The sequence below is a fragment of the Podarcis erhardii genome (assembly GCF_964252035.2).
Source record: "Podarcis erhardii genome assembly, chromosome: 11".
Lineage (NCBI taxonomy): Eukaryota > Metazoa > Chordata > Lepidosauria > Squamata > Lacertidae > Podarcis > Podarcis erhardii.
Window position 1 is genome coordinate 43,589,410 of NC_138501.1, and position 19,642 is coordinate 43,609,051.

The 19,642-nt window shown below is 43.8% G+C and overlaps 1 protein-coding gene across 1 annotated transcript in view; it reads right to left on the reverse strand.

The window, feature by feature from the left end:
- The window catches only part of ST8SIA3 (ST8 alpha-N-acetyl-neuraminide alpha-2,8-sialyltransferase 3), a 42,655-nt gene continuing 23,013 nt past the window's right edge, over positions 1 to 19,642 (reverse strand). Inside the window, exons 4-5 of the mRNA XM_081881611.1 lie at positions 5,012 to 5,569; positions 1 to 1,912 (exon numbers count right to left, since the gene is read on the reverse strand). Of these exons, the coding sequence (XP_081737737.1) occupies positions 1,630 to 1,912; positions 5,012 to 5,569 (841 nt within the window). The 3' untranslated portion in view covers positions 1 to 1,629. The remainder of the gene's footprint in view (positions 1,913 to 5,011; positions 5,570 to 19,642) is intronic.

Sequence of the window (19,642 nt, forward strand, 5' to 3'; positions counted from 1 at the left end):
TAGCTTGAGGTTTAAACTTCCAGAAAGCAGTGGCTTAGAGCAACAGTGACATTTAGAAGTGGAGTAGATTTCTAGCGGGAAATCCAAAAAAAACCATTCCCAGCCCTGGTGTGAAAACAATGGCATTCTTCCATTAGTCATGTCAGAACAAATACTTGGGCGATATTAAACGAGGAGAGATGGAGACCTTCGTCTGGAGCTCTCATGAATCCTCTCAATTTACAGCAGGGATGGGGACATTCTGGGGCACAAGGTGAGGTGTCGCCACTGCGCTGCACCCCCTGTGAAGACCAGGAGGGGACATGGCAGGGCACCATGTTGACAGCAACAGAGCTTTCTCATCCCTGATCCAAGAATTTCAAACTCATCAGAAACTATGGCAAAAACCGAATGACTCAAACTCGTCTGTAGCTTTTCTAACTAGTCTCAACACAGCCTAGCATTTTAGCATTGTGTTCGTGGTCTATTCAAAACTGTAGAGCAGTTGCGGACAATATCTTCAGCCTCAGGGGCCAGACTGTCCCAGACCGAGTTCTTTGATGAACTAACTCCTATGGTGTCATGCCTGCACCCTTTGGCTGGGGAGAGGCTGCGACCTCCTTGGTTGGTTGGTTGGTTCTGAAGCCCCCTTAGTTGAATAAATTGGCCTAGGACGTGATGTGGCAATTCTTGCTTTCACAGATGCCCTTTGAGATACGACTGGGTGCTACAGAAGTTTCTGTATTGCCACAGAGACTTCTGGTGGCATACTCTTACTTTACAAAGGCCATTTGCTAAGTCTCTCTCACTCGAGAAGCACACTGTGCAAAAGCGAGAAGTGTTTCGTTTAATGCTGGGAGCAGCACAGGTCAAGTCAGAGACTGCCTGGCCCTGTCCAGAGCTTCTCTACCTAGCCATAGTGGTTGGGACAAGCTTGAGTGGGATGGAAATAGGAGTCCACAAAAGATTGTGACAAGGACCAATGCATCCCTTGGGTATCCAATGGACCATCTCTGCATGCCTGCATGGAAAGTATATTTCATTCCCCATTGGGCTTGTTATGCTAACGAAAGTTCTTTGGAATAATGCAATGGCCACTTACAGTGATATATTCCCATTGACCTTAAAGGAGTTAATACTGGTGCAAATGGTCATTCGGTCAGAACATTCAGGAGCGGTCCTCAAACTGTTTTTCAGCTACTAAGAGGAGTTGTGCAAGTTAGCCAAGAAAACAAGCCAAAAATCTTAAGAAGCAAACACAGGTGTTTAAACATTCAACGTTTTGAGACATATTGCGGAATGTGAAAAATACGTGACTATGAAAATACTTTAAAGAGAGCCATCTTGGCAGCGTAACCAGAAATGCAAAACTTTCTGCTGTAAACAGCTTTGACTTTCCTACTGCACAAGTAGAATAAATCCTTCTGCATTGCTAAATATGCTAAAGACACCCTCCAATGCTTGAAAAGATGGCAATCAAAGGGTGCTTTCAGAGCATCTCTGAATCAAAGGAAATCCCTGCCCATAAATTCTTTTTTTTTTTCCATTTAGAATTCTGTTTTGAAAAAAACGGTGAATTCATTTTGGGCACTTTTTTTTTTTTTACTTAAAAAACAACGACAATCATTTGGCACTTCAAGTGTTAAATCCTTAGGCACACTGGGACAAAGTCAGCTTTGCGAGACCTTCGCCGTGAATTCGAAAGAGTTGCTGGAATTCGGCAGGGAGCTGGTGGGACTCTTGCCACTTGGTCGTAAACTTTGTTCCTTTTTTATCATAGTAATGGTACGGAAGGTCTTCCCGGTTGTTCGGATTAAATCCAAAAGGCCAGAACCCGTACAGGTGGATTTCGTCACAAATTGCAGATGCCAGCGTATACATGAGAATACCTGTACTGAGCCGTTTGGGTGCCAAGTGCTTGTTTTTCCAATACCTGCGAAATAAAAAGAAAGCATGACATGGGAAACAGATTATATATATTGAATGGAAATGTTCTGGAAATGCATAATAATGTCATTTTGAAATCCCTTTTAGAGCAACACCTTTACTAGGCCAACCATGACATCGAAAAACAATGTGCAAGCTTTTGTTAAGGCATAGACAAACTCAGCTCTCCAGATGTTTTTGGGACTACAACTCCAATCACCCCTGACCACTGGTCCTGTTAGGTAGGGATGATGGGAGTTGTAGTCCCAAAACATCTGGAGGGCCGAGTTTGCCTATGCCTGCTTTAGTGAGTGCTCTAGTGATGAATCTCATCTCTGAAAAGACGAAAAGACTAGCTGTTCTTGACTGTTCTCATCTTTTCAGAGACGAGGAGTCAGTTGCTGCTGTACTTCTTGTTCCTAGCAAGCACTTGGTGCAACGTGATATCTATGGCACAAGAAAAACAGGGGGAAGAGCACCTTAAATGAACAACATATCCTCCCCTCCAAAGTGGAGAGACTCAGCTGACACCTGGGGCAAAGGAAATCTTTATTATAGCTCCATGTGTCTCAGAGCACAAGGACTGCTCTGTCAGGAACTCAAACTCTGCCCATACATTTGCATCTGAACTGCACAAAACTTAAGAGAGTGTTTGAAAAGAGGTTCGCAGAACGATGACATGTGTGTCAGTACTAAATGGAAACCTTGGCCAACCAAGGCCGTCATGTACTGATAGCTCTTGTCTTCTGGGCTTCTTTTCAAAGATTCATTTACTGGTAAGCTTAAGGGCCTTCCTTCACATTTTGGGGCAACCCTGATATGTGCACAGCAACTTAAAGCACACTACCCAGTGCTGGCTACTTTAACATGTTCCATATTAAAACCGCAGCCAGATGCAGACTTCATGGCTTCGATATAAGCCACACGACTGCTCTGTTTCCCACTGAGCCTGATGAATCTCGACAATATAAGAGCTTGTTCAGTATTCTGCGATATTTTGGTTGGCCCAATTAAGGGGCTGCCCCAAGAGGGAATATTTCTCATGGGCCAACGTGGCTATCTAGACTCCTGTTTTGACTGATAATGACAGCATCTGGATGCCTTGGAGTGAGGCAGCTTTCCTATGTTCCCCCGATGATCATTCGCTGATACTGTAAAGAATGGTCAAGTCTTAGCTTCTGGGGGAGCTCAGTGTAAATGGAGAAGCTTCCCTCTAGATCTGGGACGGGGTGCTTGTGGCCTGATAGAGGTTGCTGGATTCCAACACCCATCAGCTTCAGCCAGTGTAGCCAATGGACAAAGATGAAAGACGTTGTAGTTCAGCAACATCTAAAGATCTGTAGATTCCTCTCTGCCCCAGCTGCACTCTGGCTATTCCTGATCCTGAGTCTGGTTGTCTTTTCCCCCATCTTGTTTAGATATGTTTTTGTAGCTCCTGGTGGCAATTTCTATGTACTCTACACTTCTCTACTCACACCACCCATAGCTCCCGAGAGTTTGTGGACCTTATTCATTTACCCAGCAACCTAAACCGCCAAAGACCTGACAATCTTATCTTAATAAGAATTTGCTTAGCTATAATTGTTCACAAATGTTGAGTGCGAATGAGCAAATGTATGGCTTCCAGGAGCAAAGATGGCAGCTGCCGCACTCCTTCCCTGCCCCTACCACAGGGGTTAAGTCATGGTTTCTCTTAGTGCTACACCCGAACCTGGGCTCAGGGTTTGTCAAACTCGAGGCAAACCACAATCTATAACCAAGGTTTGTTATTGGGTTTGCCATTCATGGTTTGTTGGGGGGAGATAAGCTACAAGCCAGGGTTTGCACAGAGCAATAAGCCAAACCATGGCTTAGCTCTGGGTAGAAGCAAGACCAGAGGATCAAAGTGCCCTTGATCTGCTCGCCAGCAACTGTAAGTACTTTACTTGTGCTACTGTAAGTAATGGATTGGCTTAGCATTACATAGTTACTGGGCCACTGTATCATGATTTCTTCTTTGTTATATTTTTTTGTGAAAGAAAAGTAGGCTACAAATTTAATCTACCTCTCTTTCAAATCAGAACCAGTGAAGGCGGTGAAGGTCCTGTGTGAGTGTCTGGAGGTGGTTGGAGGATGGGTGGCGGCTAACAGATTGAGGTTGAATCCTGGCAAGACAGAAGTACTGTTTTGGGGGGACATGAGGCAGGCAGGTGTGGAGGACTCCCTGGTCCAGAATGGGGTAACTGTGCCCCTGAAGGACCAGGTGCGCAGCCTGGGAGTCATTTTGGACGCACAGCTGTCCATGGAGGTACAGGTCAAATCTGTATCCAGGGCAGCTGTTTACCAGCTCCATCTGGTACATAGGCTGAGACCCTATCTGCCTGCAGACTGTCTCGCCAGAGTGGTGCATTTTCTGGTTATCTCCTGCTTGGACAACTGCAATGCGCTCTACGTGGGGCTACCTTTGAAGGTGACCCGGAAACTACAACTAATCCAGAACACGGCAGCTAGATTGGTGACGCGATGATGGGAGCGGCCACTGAGACCATATAACACCAGTCTTGAAAGACCTACATTGGCTCCCAGTACGTTTCGGAGCACAATTCAAAGTGTTGGTGCTGACCTTTAAAGCCCTAAATGGCCTCGGTCCAGTATACTTGAAGGAGCATCTCCACCCCAATCATTCTGCCCGGACACTGAGGTTCAGCACCGAGGGCCTTCTGGCGGTTACCTCGCTGCAAGAAGCCAAGTTACAGGAAACCAGGCAGAGGGCCTTCTCGGTAGTGGCGCCCTCCCTGTGGAATGCCCTCCCACCAGATGTCAAAGAGAACAACAACTACCAGACTTTTAGAAGACATCTGAATGCAGCCCTGTTTAGGGAAGCTTTTAATGTTCGATGTATTACGGTATTTTAATATTTTTTTGGAAGCCGCCCAGAGTGGCTGGGGAAGCCCAGCCAGATGGGCGGGGTATAAATAATAAATTATTATTATTATTATTATGAACACATTTATAAACAACCCACTGCCTCTCTTAAAAACTCCTCAATTCTTGACTGCTGCTCCTCAACTGCGCTGCAAACCACAACGAAAGAAAACAACAGCAGCAAGAGGTGAGTTAAATGCACCTGTTGAGATGTTGCATGATATTTCCTGGCCAAGCCAGCTGGACTTTTAGCTGCCCACGATGCTCGATAAAGAAGTCAACCAATGTTCTTGTAATGGTTGCTGAAGTATGGAAGAAAAAGGCTGGGATCCAGAGAATGGCGCCGTCGAGCTTCTTCAGGCTTAGGAAAAAGTTATTTCGATCTTGAATGGTCAACAGGTTGTTGTAGTACTTCTCCAGAATGCTGGGGTTGAAGGTGGTGAGATTGGTTTTCCTCCCGACATCCTTCTGGAATGCCTCAGTCGGGGCAAAATTGCAACGGAAAACAAAATCGTATTTATCTATTTCTTGCCCGCACTGACTTCCCACAAGGATGCCGCTATTTCCGACGACAGCACAAATATTGTAGTGCTTGTTCTGAATAGGAGAGACATCTGGAAGCAGCAAGCGGAAGCTGTTGCTAATGGAGAAGACATATTTGTGGCTGGAGTAATCGTAATGCATCAGCTGCCCAATCCGAACCATATTCTTCGTCAAGGAGAAATTTTTGATCACGTCAACATGCTGAAGAATTTCTCGCCTAGAACAATAAAAGAACATGCATTTCATGAACATGATGGGTCTTCCTTCTTATGTTGAATTGTTATCTTTGCCTTGAGGAAATGGGAAGGAAGGGGCTAATTTCACAATTATGTAATAGAAGGAGCACCTTCCTCCATTCCAGCCAACCTGTTTTTTTGAACTGCTTGTGGTGCCCGCAGGGAATATGGCATCTTTCACCAAAAGAAGGGCCTTCTCAGTGGTGACACCCTGGCTATGAAATTCCCTCCCTGTAAAGATCAGATTGTCTCCATACTATATGTATTCAGGAGGCAGCTTCCAACCTATTTGTTTCAGCAGACTTGGGGAGCATAACAGGGATGATACTACTGAGGATTATTCCATTTCGCTTAGTGGTCTGCTTTTGTTTTTAATACTATATTTTAATTTTAACCTGTCATTTGAAGAAGGGCAGGGAATAATACTAATATTTACAACAGGGACGCAGAGCTACTGCCCCTCCAGAAGTTGCTAAGATTGCAACTCCCATGATCCTTGGCCATTTTCTATGCTGGGGTTGATGGGAGTTGAAGTCCAACAGTGCTAGGAGGACCAAAGATCCCCCGCTCCTGATTTACACCAAGAACAGAGTACATTTGGGTTTGGTTCACACAATACTCTCCATTATTCTAGCTCCTCGCCCCACAGGCTTCTGTGCATGCTTATAAAATCCAATGCACACATGCCCAAATTGCACAGTCAATATCAGCACCCCCCCGCCCCAATCTGAAAATAGATCGCATGATTTGGGCCTACATTAACTTACCCTCCCTATGACTATCAGGCAGTAAGTAGTGTAATGGCAGATTCATGAATACAGGCTCCCTTCAGGATAGACAGAGGCATATCTCCTCACAGCCACCCTCCCCTCTACGATTATAGAACCTTCTTGATTACACAACACTTATATAATAATTATAATTAGGGATGCATTGCCATAATCAATGCAGATCTCCACGTGTTTCCTTTCAGCTAGATCTACTATTTTCTGTGCACATGCACAGAGAAATGATTTGGGCTACTCCAATAGCTTCTTTCAGAGTGATTTAATTTGCGTTCTCCTTGAATTCCCATTGCACGTAACAGAACCACTTCGAGGGTTTCTCTCTCTCCTTAAAATCAAGTGGTCTAAACGTTTTGTGAAATAAAAGGCATTCATTTCACTCATTTATTTGTATTAGTGGGGTAATTAAAATAATAATAATATTCACCTACTGAGAATTTGTTTTGTGGCATGAAATTAATCCCGAGTCAGAAAGGGAATAAGAAAGTAGGTCTTTGCTGCTTTTGCTTTTATTTATTAAATTTCTATACTGCCTTTCATCTGAGGATCACAGGGCTGTTTACAATATAAGAACACAAAAACACGTAATACAGTAACAAACAAAAACAATACCCTACCACAGTTTAAAAGGCAGAGGAATGTTTTTTCCTGGCACCTAAAGGAGCCAGACAAGTCTCCTTGGGGAAAGTATTCCACAAAGAGAACCTCTCATAGAGGAGGCACATGAAAAAGGGCTTCAGGTCCATGAATAATCATAGTTTAGAGGTCCTGGGCCCTAGGGAAGTTAGATTATCCTCCACCAGGGCCAGGGCCTTCTTAGTGATGGCTCCAACCTGGTGGGATGCTCTGTCCCATCAGAACAGGGCCCTGCAGGATTTAACTTCCTTCCGCAGGGCCTATAAGACAGAGCTGTTCTGCCAGGCTTTCAATTTGAACTTAGCCTGATCTGTTATTCCCCTTCCTTCCTTCCCTCCCCCTCCCCTTTTTTATGAAGACTACCCACTCTGGGATCCCACAGCTAATTCTCCCCTGGTCTCCTCGCTGGCCCAAATAGGACTAATTTAGCCAGCTAGCCCTGGTGATCATCTAATGTTTATTGGATGTATTTCCCCCCTAAATTGATTTTTGAATTCTGAATTTATTGTTATTCACGTTTTATACTATATTTTATGCTGTTTTTGGTTGCATCAATTAAGTGTTTTAAATTTGTTGTTAGCCGCCTTGAGCCCGGTTTTCTGAACCGGGAAGGGCGGGGTATAAATAAATTTATTATTATTATTATTATTATTATTATTATTATTATTATTATTACTTGTCTACCAGGCAAGATTTCAAAAAAATAATTTCATAATGAAGCAGGAAGTTCCTTCAAAACAAACAAGGAAGTTCTTCTCCACAGACTGAATCAAAAGAGAAAAACTACAGCCGGAGCCACCACCCCACCTATCTGAGCCTGAGGGAGCATTTGGAAATCTAAGCAACTGCTGAGGGCACTACAAAATACCTACTTCATAGAAGAAAAACTGGTGATGCTCAGAGCCCCTTTTCCAAACACTAGGCAAAACATCTGCATGCCCACCAAACAAATGAAACACAGATAAAACGAACGAACAGCCCCCCACCCAAGAAACCTCATTAAAAATAATTGGGAGCGGCAGGGGGCCCTGACAGGCACCAAGGGGGTATCTGAGAACACTATGATGTTGATAGACACCACATTGGGGAAAACTCCAGGCCAAGAAGACCCCCAAAGTGGAAGTTCATTCTCCACTTCCATCCCAAAGCTACAATTCTCAAGAGTGGTTTGAAAACCAACCCCTCTTCCCAGGGAACTCTGGGAATTGTAGCTCTGGAAGGCGAACAGGGGTCTACTATCAACTCTCAGCACCCTTAGTGAACTACGGCTCCCAGAATTCTATGGGGCCAAGCAACAACTGTTTGAAGTACTTTAAATGTATGGTGTGAATGTGGCCTGGTTGAGTCCTCATTCTTAATGCTTAATCAACCAAGTACATTAAGCTAAGAAGTACATAATATCCTTAACAATATGAGCATGCCTGAACTTATAAACCTATTAACCATACTTAAGGAACATTGACTATTGATTGTACATTACTTAACTGCCACACACCTATCCAATTAACATATCACACCATATCTAATATCCAGGTGTATCTAAAAACCCCCCCTCCTGTTTCAGGTTGATTCAGTAGAGGGTTATTAATCTGGTGTATCACTAGAAACCATCAATATGCCAATGTACCAACCGTCTATTATGTACAGCCCATAACTTGATATGGAACCTCATCTTGTTCTGAGACCTTATTTAGTCACACGCTTCCCTCTCAGATGCTATGATTAATAGATTAATTAAGGTCTGTAGCACACTTATATCATAACTAGTTTTCCTGGCAAATGCCATCCTGTGCAAACATCATAGTGTTCTCAGATATCCCCTTGGTGCCCAAGGGTTTGGGTTAGCTGTGTGAAGGTAGAAGCTCATTCCTCTATTGCACCTTGGAAGATACAGTATTGGCCGAAATGGGCCCTTATCGCCATCTCTGATGCCCTTTGTCAAATCTCCTCACAACCCCCTACACTGACCTTGCATCCATTTCCTAAAATTTCACCAAAGTATTAGCATAACTGGCAACCACAACGGCAGTCAACAAGGAGACACTTCATCAGAATGAGTTCTGTCATCCTTCCTTTAGATTTTAGAACACTTTACACTATCTTTGGAGAAACAAGCTCCGTAAGATCTATAATGCACAACTGCCTAGGATGTAAGTGGAAGCACACTTGGGCTTAGGGTTGCCATATTTCAAAAAGTGAAAATCTGAAAATCTGGACACAAAAGCTTTTTAATTTTTTTTTATATAAAATCTTCAAATAAAATGACATTTTAAAGCTTTTTTTTTTTTTTTTTTTTTTTAAGGAAAATTGCCAATAAATCAACACTTCCGATATGGGCTTCTGTGCACCCAGGTTGTCCCTGACATTTTAACCAGGTTATGAAACTTCTGCCCAGAGATCATCAGGGGGTTTGGACTGAGTGTCCATCAATATGCAGATGATACCCAGCTCTACCTATCTTTCAAATCAGAACCAGTGAAGGCGGTGAAGGTCCTGTGTGAGTGCCTGGAGGCGATTGGAGGATGGATGGCGGCTAATGGATTGAGGTTGAATCCTGACAAGACAGAAGTACTGTTCTTGGGGGACAGGGGGCGGGCTGGTGTGGAGGACTCCCTGGTCCTGAATGGGGTAACTGTGCCCCTGAAGGACCAGGTGCGCAGCCTGGGAGTCATTTTGGACTCGCAGCTGTCCATGGAGGCACAGGTCAAATCTGTGTCCAGGGCAGCTGTTTACCAGCTCCATCTGGTATGTAGGCTGAGACCCTATCTGCCTGCGGACTGTCTCGCCAGAGTGGTGCATGCTCTAGTTATCGCCCGCTTGGACCACTGCAATGCGCAGTATGTGGGGCTACCTTTGAAAGTGACCCGGAAACTACAACTAATCCAGAATGCGGTAGCTAGACTGGTGACTGGGAGCGGTCGCCGAGACCACATAACACCGGTCTTGAAAGACCTACATTGGCTCCCAGTACGTTTCTGAGCAAAATTCAAAGTGTTGGTGCTGACCTTTAAAGCCCTAAACGGCCTCGGTCCAGTATATCTGAAGGAGTGTCTCCACCCCCATCGTTCTGCCCGGACACTGAGGTCCAGCGCCGAGGGCCTTCTGGCGGTTCCCTCATTGTGAGAAGCAAAGCTACAGGGAACCAGGCAGAGGGCCTTCTCGGTAGTGGCACCTGCCCTGTGGAACGCCCTCCCACCAGATGTAAAAGAGAACAACAACTACCTGACATTTAGAAGACATTTGAAGGCAGCCCTGTTCAGGGAAGTTTTTAATGTGTGACATTTTAATGTATTTTTAATCTTTTTTGGAAGTCGCCCAGAGTGGCTGGGAAAACCCAGCCAGATGGGCGGGGTACAAATAAATTATTATTATTATTATTATTATTATTATTATTATTATTATTATTATTTTCAATGGACGAATCCCGGATATGTCCAGGAAATTCCAGACGTATGGCAGCCCAGCTGTCTGCAGCCTTGGTCCTTCTTGACTTGGATTTAACCTTCTCTGCAGACTCCTGCCTCCAGTAAGCAGCACAAAGTTAAACTATGGAACTCACTTTTACGGGAGGTGGTGACTGCCACCAACTTGAATGCCTTTGAGAGAGAATTAGACAAATTAACAGAGGACAAGGCTATCAGTGGCTACTAGCCATGATGCCTATGTTCTACCTCCATTGTCAGAGGCAATAGATGTCTGAAAACCAGCTGCTGCGAATTGCAGGTGGGCAGAGTGCAGTTGTTGTTCATGTCCAGCTTGCAGGCTTTCCACAGACATCAGGTTGGCCTCTGTGAAAACAAGATGCCGGACCAGACGAGCCACTGGCTTGATCTAGGTTTGTCTCATGTCTTTATGTTTTAAATAATGCTGACCATGTTCGGATGGGTTGGGGTGGCCATGTGTTCTACTCTACAGGGGACTCTAATTCAGAGTTTTCCGAGCACAATTCAAAGTGTTGGTGCTAACCTTTAAAGCCCTAAAAGGCCTAGGTCCTGTATACCTGAAGGAGCATCTTCACCTCCATCGTTCTGCCCAGACACTGAGGTCCAGCGCCGAGGGCCTTCTGGCGGTTCCCTCACTGCAAGAAGTGAGGTTACAGGGAACCAGGCAAAGGGCCTTCTCGGTAGTGGTGCCTACCCTGTGGAACGCCCTCCCATCAGATGTCAAGGAAATAAACAACTACTAGTATTTTACTTTTAAAAGACATCTGAAGGCAGCCCTGAAGTTTTTAATGTTTAATGCTGTATTGTGTTTTTAATATTTGGTTGGAAGTCACCCAGAGTAGCTGGGGAAACCCAGCCAAAGGGGTGGGGTATAAATAATAATAATAATAATAATAATAATAATAATAATAATAATAATTCAACCTTTGGATCCCCAGTTGTTGTTGGGTTTTTTTTGGAGAGGGGAGCCTACAACTCCCAACATTCTCAGCTAGCTTAGCCGGTATTCAGGATGATGGGAGCTGCATTTCAACAGCATCAGGGGACCGGAGGTTGAATAACACCGCTTCACGATGGGAGTCCTCAACCTGAAGAGCTATTCAGGTCCGGTTTAAAGATAGATAATAATAAGAAAGAAGAGAAGGAGCCTTGAAGCTGACCATCAGAAAAGTTCAGAAAAGCTAAAGCACAGAATGAACTCAGGCTTGCTAGAGAGGTTAAAAGCAACAAAAAAGGCTTTTATGGGTATGTTCGTAGCAAAAGGAAGAACAAAGAAACAGTGGGGTCACTCAGAGGAGAAGATGGTGTAATGCAAACAGGGGACACAGAAAGGGCTGAACTCCTCAATGCCTTCTTTGCCTCAGTCTTCTCCGATAAAGAAAACAATGCCCGACCTGAAGAATTTGGAGCAAATGATTCAGCAGAGGAAACACAGCCCAGAATAACTAAGGAGATAGTACAAGAATACTTGGCTAGTTTAGATGTATTCAAGTCTCCAGGGCCAGATGAACTGCATCCAAGAGTATTAAAAGAACTGGCAGATGTGATCTCAGAACCACTGGCAGTCATCTTCGAGAATTCCTGGAGAACAGGCAAAGTCCCGGCAGACTGGAGGAGGGCAAATGTTGTCCCTATTTTCAAAAAGGGGAAAAGAGAGGACCCAAATAATTACCGCCCAGTCAGTCTGACATCAATACCAGGGAAGATTCTGGAGCAGATCATTAAGCAAACAGTCTGTGAGCACCTAGAAAGGAATGCTGTGATCACCAATAGTCAGCATGGATTTCTGAAAAATAAGTCATGTCAGACTAACCTGATCTTGTTTTTTGACAGAATTACAAGCCTGGTAGATGAAGGGAACGCAGTGGATGTAGCCTACCTTGATTTCAGCAAGGCATTTGACAAGGTGCCCCATGATATTCTTGTAAAGAAGCTGGTAAAATGCGGTCTTGACTATGCTACCACTCAGTGGATTTGTAACTGGCTGTCTGACCGAACCCAAAGGGTGCTCATCAATGGTTCCTCTTCATCCTGGAGAAGAGTGACTAGTGGGGTGCCACAGGGTTCTGTCTTGGGTCCGGTCTTATTCAACATCTTTATCAACGACTTGGATGATGGACTCAAGGGCATCCTGATCAAATTTGCAGATGACACCAAACTGGGAGGGGTGGCTAACACCCCAGAGGACAGGATCACACTTCAAAACGACCTTGACAGATTAGAGAACTGGGCCAAAACAAACAAGATGAATTTTAATAGGGAGAAATGTAAAGTATTGCACTTGGGCAAAAAAAATGAGAGGCACAAATACAAGATGGGTGACACCTGGCTTGAGAGCAGTACATGTGAAAAGGATCTAGGAGTCTTGGTTGACCACAAACTTGACATGAGCCAACAGTGTGACGCGGCAGCTAAAAAAGCCAATGCAATTCTGGGCTGCATCACTAGGAGTATTGCATCTAGATCAAGGGAAGTAATAGTGCCACTGTATTCTGCTCTGGTCAGACCTCACCTGGAGTACTGTGTCCAGTTCTGGGCACCACAGTTCAAGAAGGACACTGACAAACTGGAACGTGTCCAGAGGAGGGCAACCAAAATGGTCAAAGGCCTGGAAACGATGCCTTATGAAGAACGGCTAAGGGAGCTGGGCATGTTTAGCCTGGAGAAGAGGAGGTTAAGGGGTGATATGATAGCCATGTTCAAATATATAAAAGGATGTCACATAGAGGAGGGAGAAAGGTTGTTTTCTGCTGCTCCAGAGAAGCGGACACGGAGCAATGGTTCCAAACTACAAGAAAAAAGATTCCACCTAAACATTAGAAAGAACTTCCTGACAGTAAGAGCTGTTCGACAGTGGAATTTGCTGCCAAGGAGTGTGGTGGAGTCTCCTTCTTTGGAGGTCTTTAAGCAGAGGCTTGACAACCATATGTCAGGAGTGCTCTGATGGTGTTTCCTGCTTGGCAGGGGGTTGGACTCGATGGCCCTTGTGGTCTCTTCCAACTCTATGATTCTATGATTCTATGATCAACAGTTAGTACCTGGACAGCAGACAGATCAGGCAGACAGGCCAACTGGTCACAGTCTTTCCCACAATAATACTATATTTCTAATTAAATTATAGTCAGCGGGTGGTGTTTAACTAAGTTCTTCGCAGAGTAAACCCACTGAAATTAATGATCATGACTAAGCTAGGTCCATTAATTTCAACAGGTCTACTCTGAGTAACGTTCAGCTGACGACCACCCATTATTTCTAAAATTGCATCTAAATTAGCATATACAAAGTATATGCAAATCTGCACCCTCCTTTTCCTCCACTTTTTTTCCCTGGGTGTGTATGTGTGTGCTGCACTTCCACTTTCCCGGCGATGTGCCTAGAATGGGCACAAGCTTCCAACAAAGACATTGGGCATTCGCAAACTGGGCTCTAAAGCCTTTCCAATCTCGGATTCATCTGCGAAAGTGAATTAGTTTTAGGATGTCTAGTTGATTAAACCAACCCTCTTCCTGTGGATTAATTCTGAAATGGGTGTGTGTGTGTCCACTTATCATCAAAATTAAACATACGGCTAGCACATGTTTAATTAACTAAGTAACACTTAAATTTATGGAATTTGCTACCAGAGGATGTGCTGATGGCCACTAGCTTTACACGGCTTTAGAAGAGGATTAGAGTGATGTATCATTAGGCATGAAGGCTATCTGGAACCTTTATTTTTTAGGGGCAGCATGACACTAAACACCACTCCATGTGGAGCACCAGTGGGAGACAGCTACGGTCTTCAGACCCCACTCATTGGCTTTCTGAAGACATCTGCTTACTTGGGCAACTGTGGGAAGCAGGATGGTGGGCTAGAGATGGACCTTTCATCTGATATAGCAGGGCTCTTACATCAACATCATCATCATCACCACCATCATCATAATTTATATACCGCCCTATATCCACAGGTCTCAGGGCAGGTACAACTATGACCTGAGTGTTAATTTCCATATGATGGGGTGTACGACTGCACACCGTTTCTCACAGCCTGTAGGAGTTTCAGATGCTGTAATGCAGGTTAAGGCTATGGTTTTCCCAGTAGTGATGTATGGAAATGAGAGCTGAACCATAAAGAAGGCTGATCGCCAAAGAATTGATGCTTTTGAATTATGGTGCTGGAGGAGACTCTTGAGAGTCCCATGGACTGCAAGAAGATCAAACCTATCCATTCTGAAGGAAATCAGCCCTGAGTGCTCACTGGAAGGACAGATCCTGAAGCTAAGACTCCAATACTTTGGCCACCTCATGAGAAGAGAAGATTCCCTGGAAAAGACCCTGATGTTGGGAAAGATGGAGGGCACAAGGAGAAGGGGACGACAGAGGACGAGATGGTTGGATAGTGTTCTCGAAGCTACCAGCATGAGTTTGACTAAACTGCGGGAGGCAGTGGAAGACAGGAGTGCCTGGTCCATGGGGTCACGAAGAGTCGGACACGACTAAACGACTAAACAACAACAACAACAACAACAACAACGCAAGTTTGGGGAACCGCTGGCTCTCCAGATGGAAACCACAACTCCCATCACCACTGGCCATTGCTGGGGCTGATGGGAGTTGCAGTTCACCAACGTCTGGGGAGCCAAAGCTTCTCCATACCTCTGGCGATGGCACAGCAGTGAGAGCATTGGATGGGTTCCACTGCACTTCCACCAAGATCCTTGCTGCTTTGCTGCTACCCTTCTCGGTAACTGGCAGTAATGCACAGCAATGGGAAGCCAGATCAACCATGAAGTCCCTCCCACCACACCACTACGACTTGCAAAGTGCTTACGTACTTTGCTGGCATAACTTTATTAATTATAGCAAAGGGACAGAAAATGTCATTCCTGGGTTCCTCCAGAGTATAATATTTGGAAGCCTCTAGTTAGTTGGCAGTATTAAGGGATTCTTTGGGATGGGAATCCAAGGGGAGAATTAGAGCTTTGTTTATCCATAGTCCTATGAAGGCATGTGGTTTTGGAATCACAAGTATTGCCTTTGTATTGTTTTAGTTTTGTTTTAAATGTATTTTCTGTTTTGTGTTTTTAACAGTTTTTAATTACAGTGGTACCTCCGTTCTCAAACTTAATCCATTCCGGAAGTCTGTTCCAAAACCAAGGTGTGCTTTCCCATAGAATGCAATGCAAAACAAATTAATCCATTCCAGACTTTTAAAAACAACCCCTAAAACAGCAATTTAACGTGAATTTTAAGGAGACCACTGATCCATAAAATGAAAGCAATATTCAATGTACTGTACTATAAAATAAGTAAGACAGTATTGTAGATGATAAAAATGAAAATTTAATTTTTTTCCTTCCCTGCACTGATGATAGTTGATAGTCATAGTTCGGATGGGGGGCTTATATCCATTTCTGCAGTCACACAATCAATCAATCAGTAGCTGAACTGGGTTCCACACAGTCACAAAAACAAATTAAATGAAAAAGCCTCGAAAACAAAAACGCAAAATAAATAGCAAAAACAAAAGCACCAAACTTAATCCGTTCCGGAAGTCTGTTTGACTTTCGAAATGTTCGAAAACCAAGGCGCAGCTTCTGATTGGTGCAAGGCGCCCCGGAGACAATAGCCAACAACCGCATCCGACGTTTGCTTCCAAAAATTGTTCAAAAACTGAAACACTTGCTTCTGGGTTTTCAGAGTTTGAGAACCAAAGTGTTTGAGAACCAAGGTACCACTGTATTATTAGTGCACATCACACTGACAAAGTTGTTAAGGAGACAATTAATAAATCAATGATGACAACGAGGAGGAAAACAATGGAAGAGGAATAAAGTGAATATCATAAATGGATCTGTTATTTGTGGGGATGTGCTTTCATTCCATTACCACTTCTAACATTGCTGCTTTAAAGAAAATTGGATGCTTTGTGTAATGTAATATATACACGTGTGTGTATTTTAGTTTTTATTATGGGATATATGCGTGCATGATTTAATAGAGTGGTATTCAAATAGGGTTTACACAGAGTAGACCCACTGAAATTAATGAGTTCGGCCCATTCATTTCAATGGATCTACTCTGCATAAGACTTATCTGTAAGCTGCTTTGGAGGAATGTGGGCTAGGATTTCTATTTATAAATTAAGATAAATAATTCACCAGTATCAGATACTTTCCATCCTGTGCTAAGAAGCAACAGAAATACTGTCGGTCTGAGCCCTTCTTCAAAAACAATGGGCTGGATCCAGACTTTGCCTTCCGCAAAGGAAGGCTGCTTCTGTCCATGGAAGGCTATTGATCCCATTGGCAAAGTGGGAGAAGCAACTTCGGCCAACTTCTCCCCTTTTTGTCAGGAGTGAACTCTAGATCCAACCTAATATCTGTGGAGCAGGTGGGTGGGGAACCACCTTCCAGGGGCCACATGAGAGTGATAGAGGCAAAAGTGAGTGGAGCAATGTGCACTAGGTTAGTTTGTGTGGGAACGGTTTTAATGGGTAGGAGAGGATATGTTAATTGCAATTTATCCCTCCAGCTGCCCACATGCGTGCATTAAACAGAGTTTTAAAATCCCATTATTGGCAGTGAAATTGAAAGCATAGGAACTGGGCTGCAAAGACTCACTTTGTAAGCTGGCTTCCCCCTTCTTAGCCTGCATAACAATGAACCAGGCAACAATGTGTAAAGTTACGTATAAAAGTAAGATTTACTTTATAATCTTGCATTGGTTCACAGAAACAGTAGCAGTAAAAACTATGCTAGCAAAATACTTATATTTACAGTATAACCCATCTCAGGCAATCAGGCATAGGGCATGATTGCCCTCATGGCTGGTTGGGGGGAGAGAGAGAGAGAGAGGAACAGGAAGTACTATATGCTCCTTCCTCTCCAGGAGATGATGGGAAATGACATCACACAGAGCCCTCTCTACCAACTGAATTTCTATGGTCTGAGTATCTGTCTCTCAGCAATATACAGTGGTACCCTGATTCTCGAACATAATCTGTTCTGGGAGTCTTTTCGACTCCCGAAACGGTTCAAAAACCAAGGCATGGCTTCCGATTGGCTGCAGGAGCTTCCTGCACTCAAGCGGAAGCCGCGTCAGATATTCGTCTTCCGAAAAACGTTTGCAAACCAGAACACTTACTTCTGGGTTTGTGGCGTTTGGGAGCCAAGCCATTCGCGAACCAAGGTACCACTGTAGCTCTGTGGACTTAGCCTCTTCTAAAAGATGTCTGTTTAAAAGATATCTGAAAGCAGCCCTGTTTAGGGAAGTTTTTAATATTTAATGCTGTATCGTTTTTAACACTCAGTTGGGAGCCTCCCAGAGTGGCTGGGGAAACTCAGCCAGATGGGCGGGGTATAAATAATAAATTATTATTATTATTCTCATGCTAACTCGAAAGAATCTGTATTTGTTAGGTTTGTCTGCTAATCTCCCACTACATAAACTCACACACCCTTTTTTTCCTCCTCCATATGGGCAGCCACTCCTGCCAACCTAGCAGTTCGAAAGCACGTCAAAGTGCAAGTAGATAAATAGGTACTACTCCGGTGGGAAGGTAGACGGCGTTTCCGTGTGCTGCTTTGGTTCGCCAGAAACGGCTTAGTCATGCTGGCCACATGACCCGGAAGCTGTACGCCGGCTCCCTTGGCCAGTAAAGTGAGATGAGCTCCACAACCCCAGAGTCGGCCACAACTGGACCTAATGGTCAGGGGTCCCTTTACCTTTACAGGCAGCCAAGAAGCATTGTCAGGGCTTAAGGACATGGTCCAGTCAGGCAAAAACACTAAAGGAGTGTGTGAAGCAGCTTTGGTGAGGGGGTGTGACTTGGGAAGAGTTCTGGAGGCCAGACAGAGAGGTCTGGAGAGCCACATCCTGCCTCTGGGCCTGAGGTTACCCCACCTCTGCTCTAGACCTTATGAAGAAAAAAAAGCTCTTTCACTGTCTCATATAATGAAAAAGCTTCCAGGATTAGAGACTTTTTTATTTTAAGAAATGCATTTCAGCAAAAAAAGAAAGAAAGAAAAGGTTTCTTAAAAATTGTGCCCAGTGCAGTTGAACGTAATTGAGACTCTGACCACCGACGCTTGTCAACCTCTACTAGACCACAAAGATAATGCATTTTGGTTTGGGACTGCTACCTGATTGCAATACAGTTTATATAAGTCTTTCAAAGGGAATTAAACTGCAAAGGTATCTTATATTATTACCTTGCGGGGGGAAGGAAAGAGCTTTGCAAAGAAACATTACTGCACATTCCCTGTATCATCAGCACAGAACTCTCAAGTCATCCTTAAATGACATTAACGATAATGCGCTCAAAGTTTTGAAGTGAGTGCTTCCAGTATCCTCATTTGGCATCTCGAAGCAACATTCAGCTGTCTCCCCTTTGCAGACACACAGCTTCTTAATATTCTATTTGGGGAATCATAAGGTCAATTTGCAAATATTAAAATTTCTCCTAAAGCGAATAAGGCTAATAAAAATACCATTATGGTTTCCATTTACTCATCATCAAGAGAAAACTAAACAACCTGGTCTATTTCATTACTTATTTGCTACTGGCATATGCTGCTCTTCCTCCAAAGAGGAATACTACTGAAACAGCATTCTTCTGTTTATTTCATCCTATCTTTCCTGGAAAGTTTAACATCTCTTACCCATCTGGTAATGGCATCACGTTGCAATTTGCCCCACCTCTTCCAGCCACCAATAAAATCATTTATTTACTTATTTCATTTATTGACCACCTTTCATCAGAGACCACAAGGTGGCTTACAACATTCTAAAAACCAAACAGTATCTTCCTATATGCATAAAAATGTAAGTCTGTTGTCAAGCTGCAGTTTGCATGGCTGCTGATAGGTGGCCATGCTAATTTCAGCGAGATGATAGAATGGCAGGCAGATAAGGGAGCAAGCAGTGCATGGGGGGAAATGTTCTGTGAAACACCTTGCCCCTCCATAATAATAATAATAATAATAATAATAATAATAATAATAATAATAATTTTTTATTTATATCCCACCCTCCCCAGCCGAAGCCAGGCTCAGAGTGGCTAACAACAATAAAAGTAACACAGCATTCTAAAATCAATTCATTTTAAAATCAATTCAAAATCAAATTAATGGCAACCATTGGGCTAGAGTTCTGTGAGGATTACCAAAGGAGGGGGTCAGACTGTGCCTTGGCCAAAGGCCTGGTG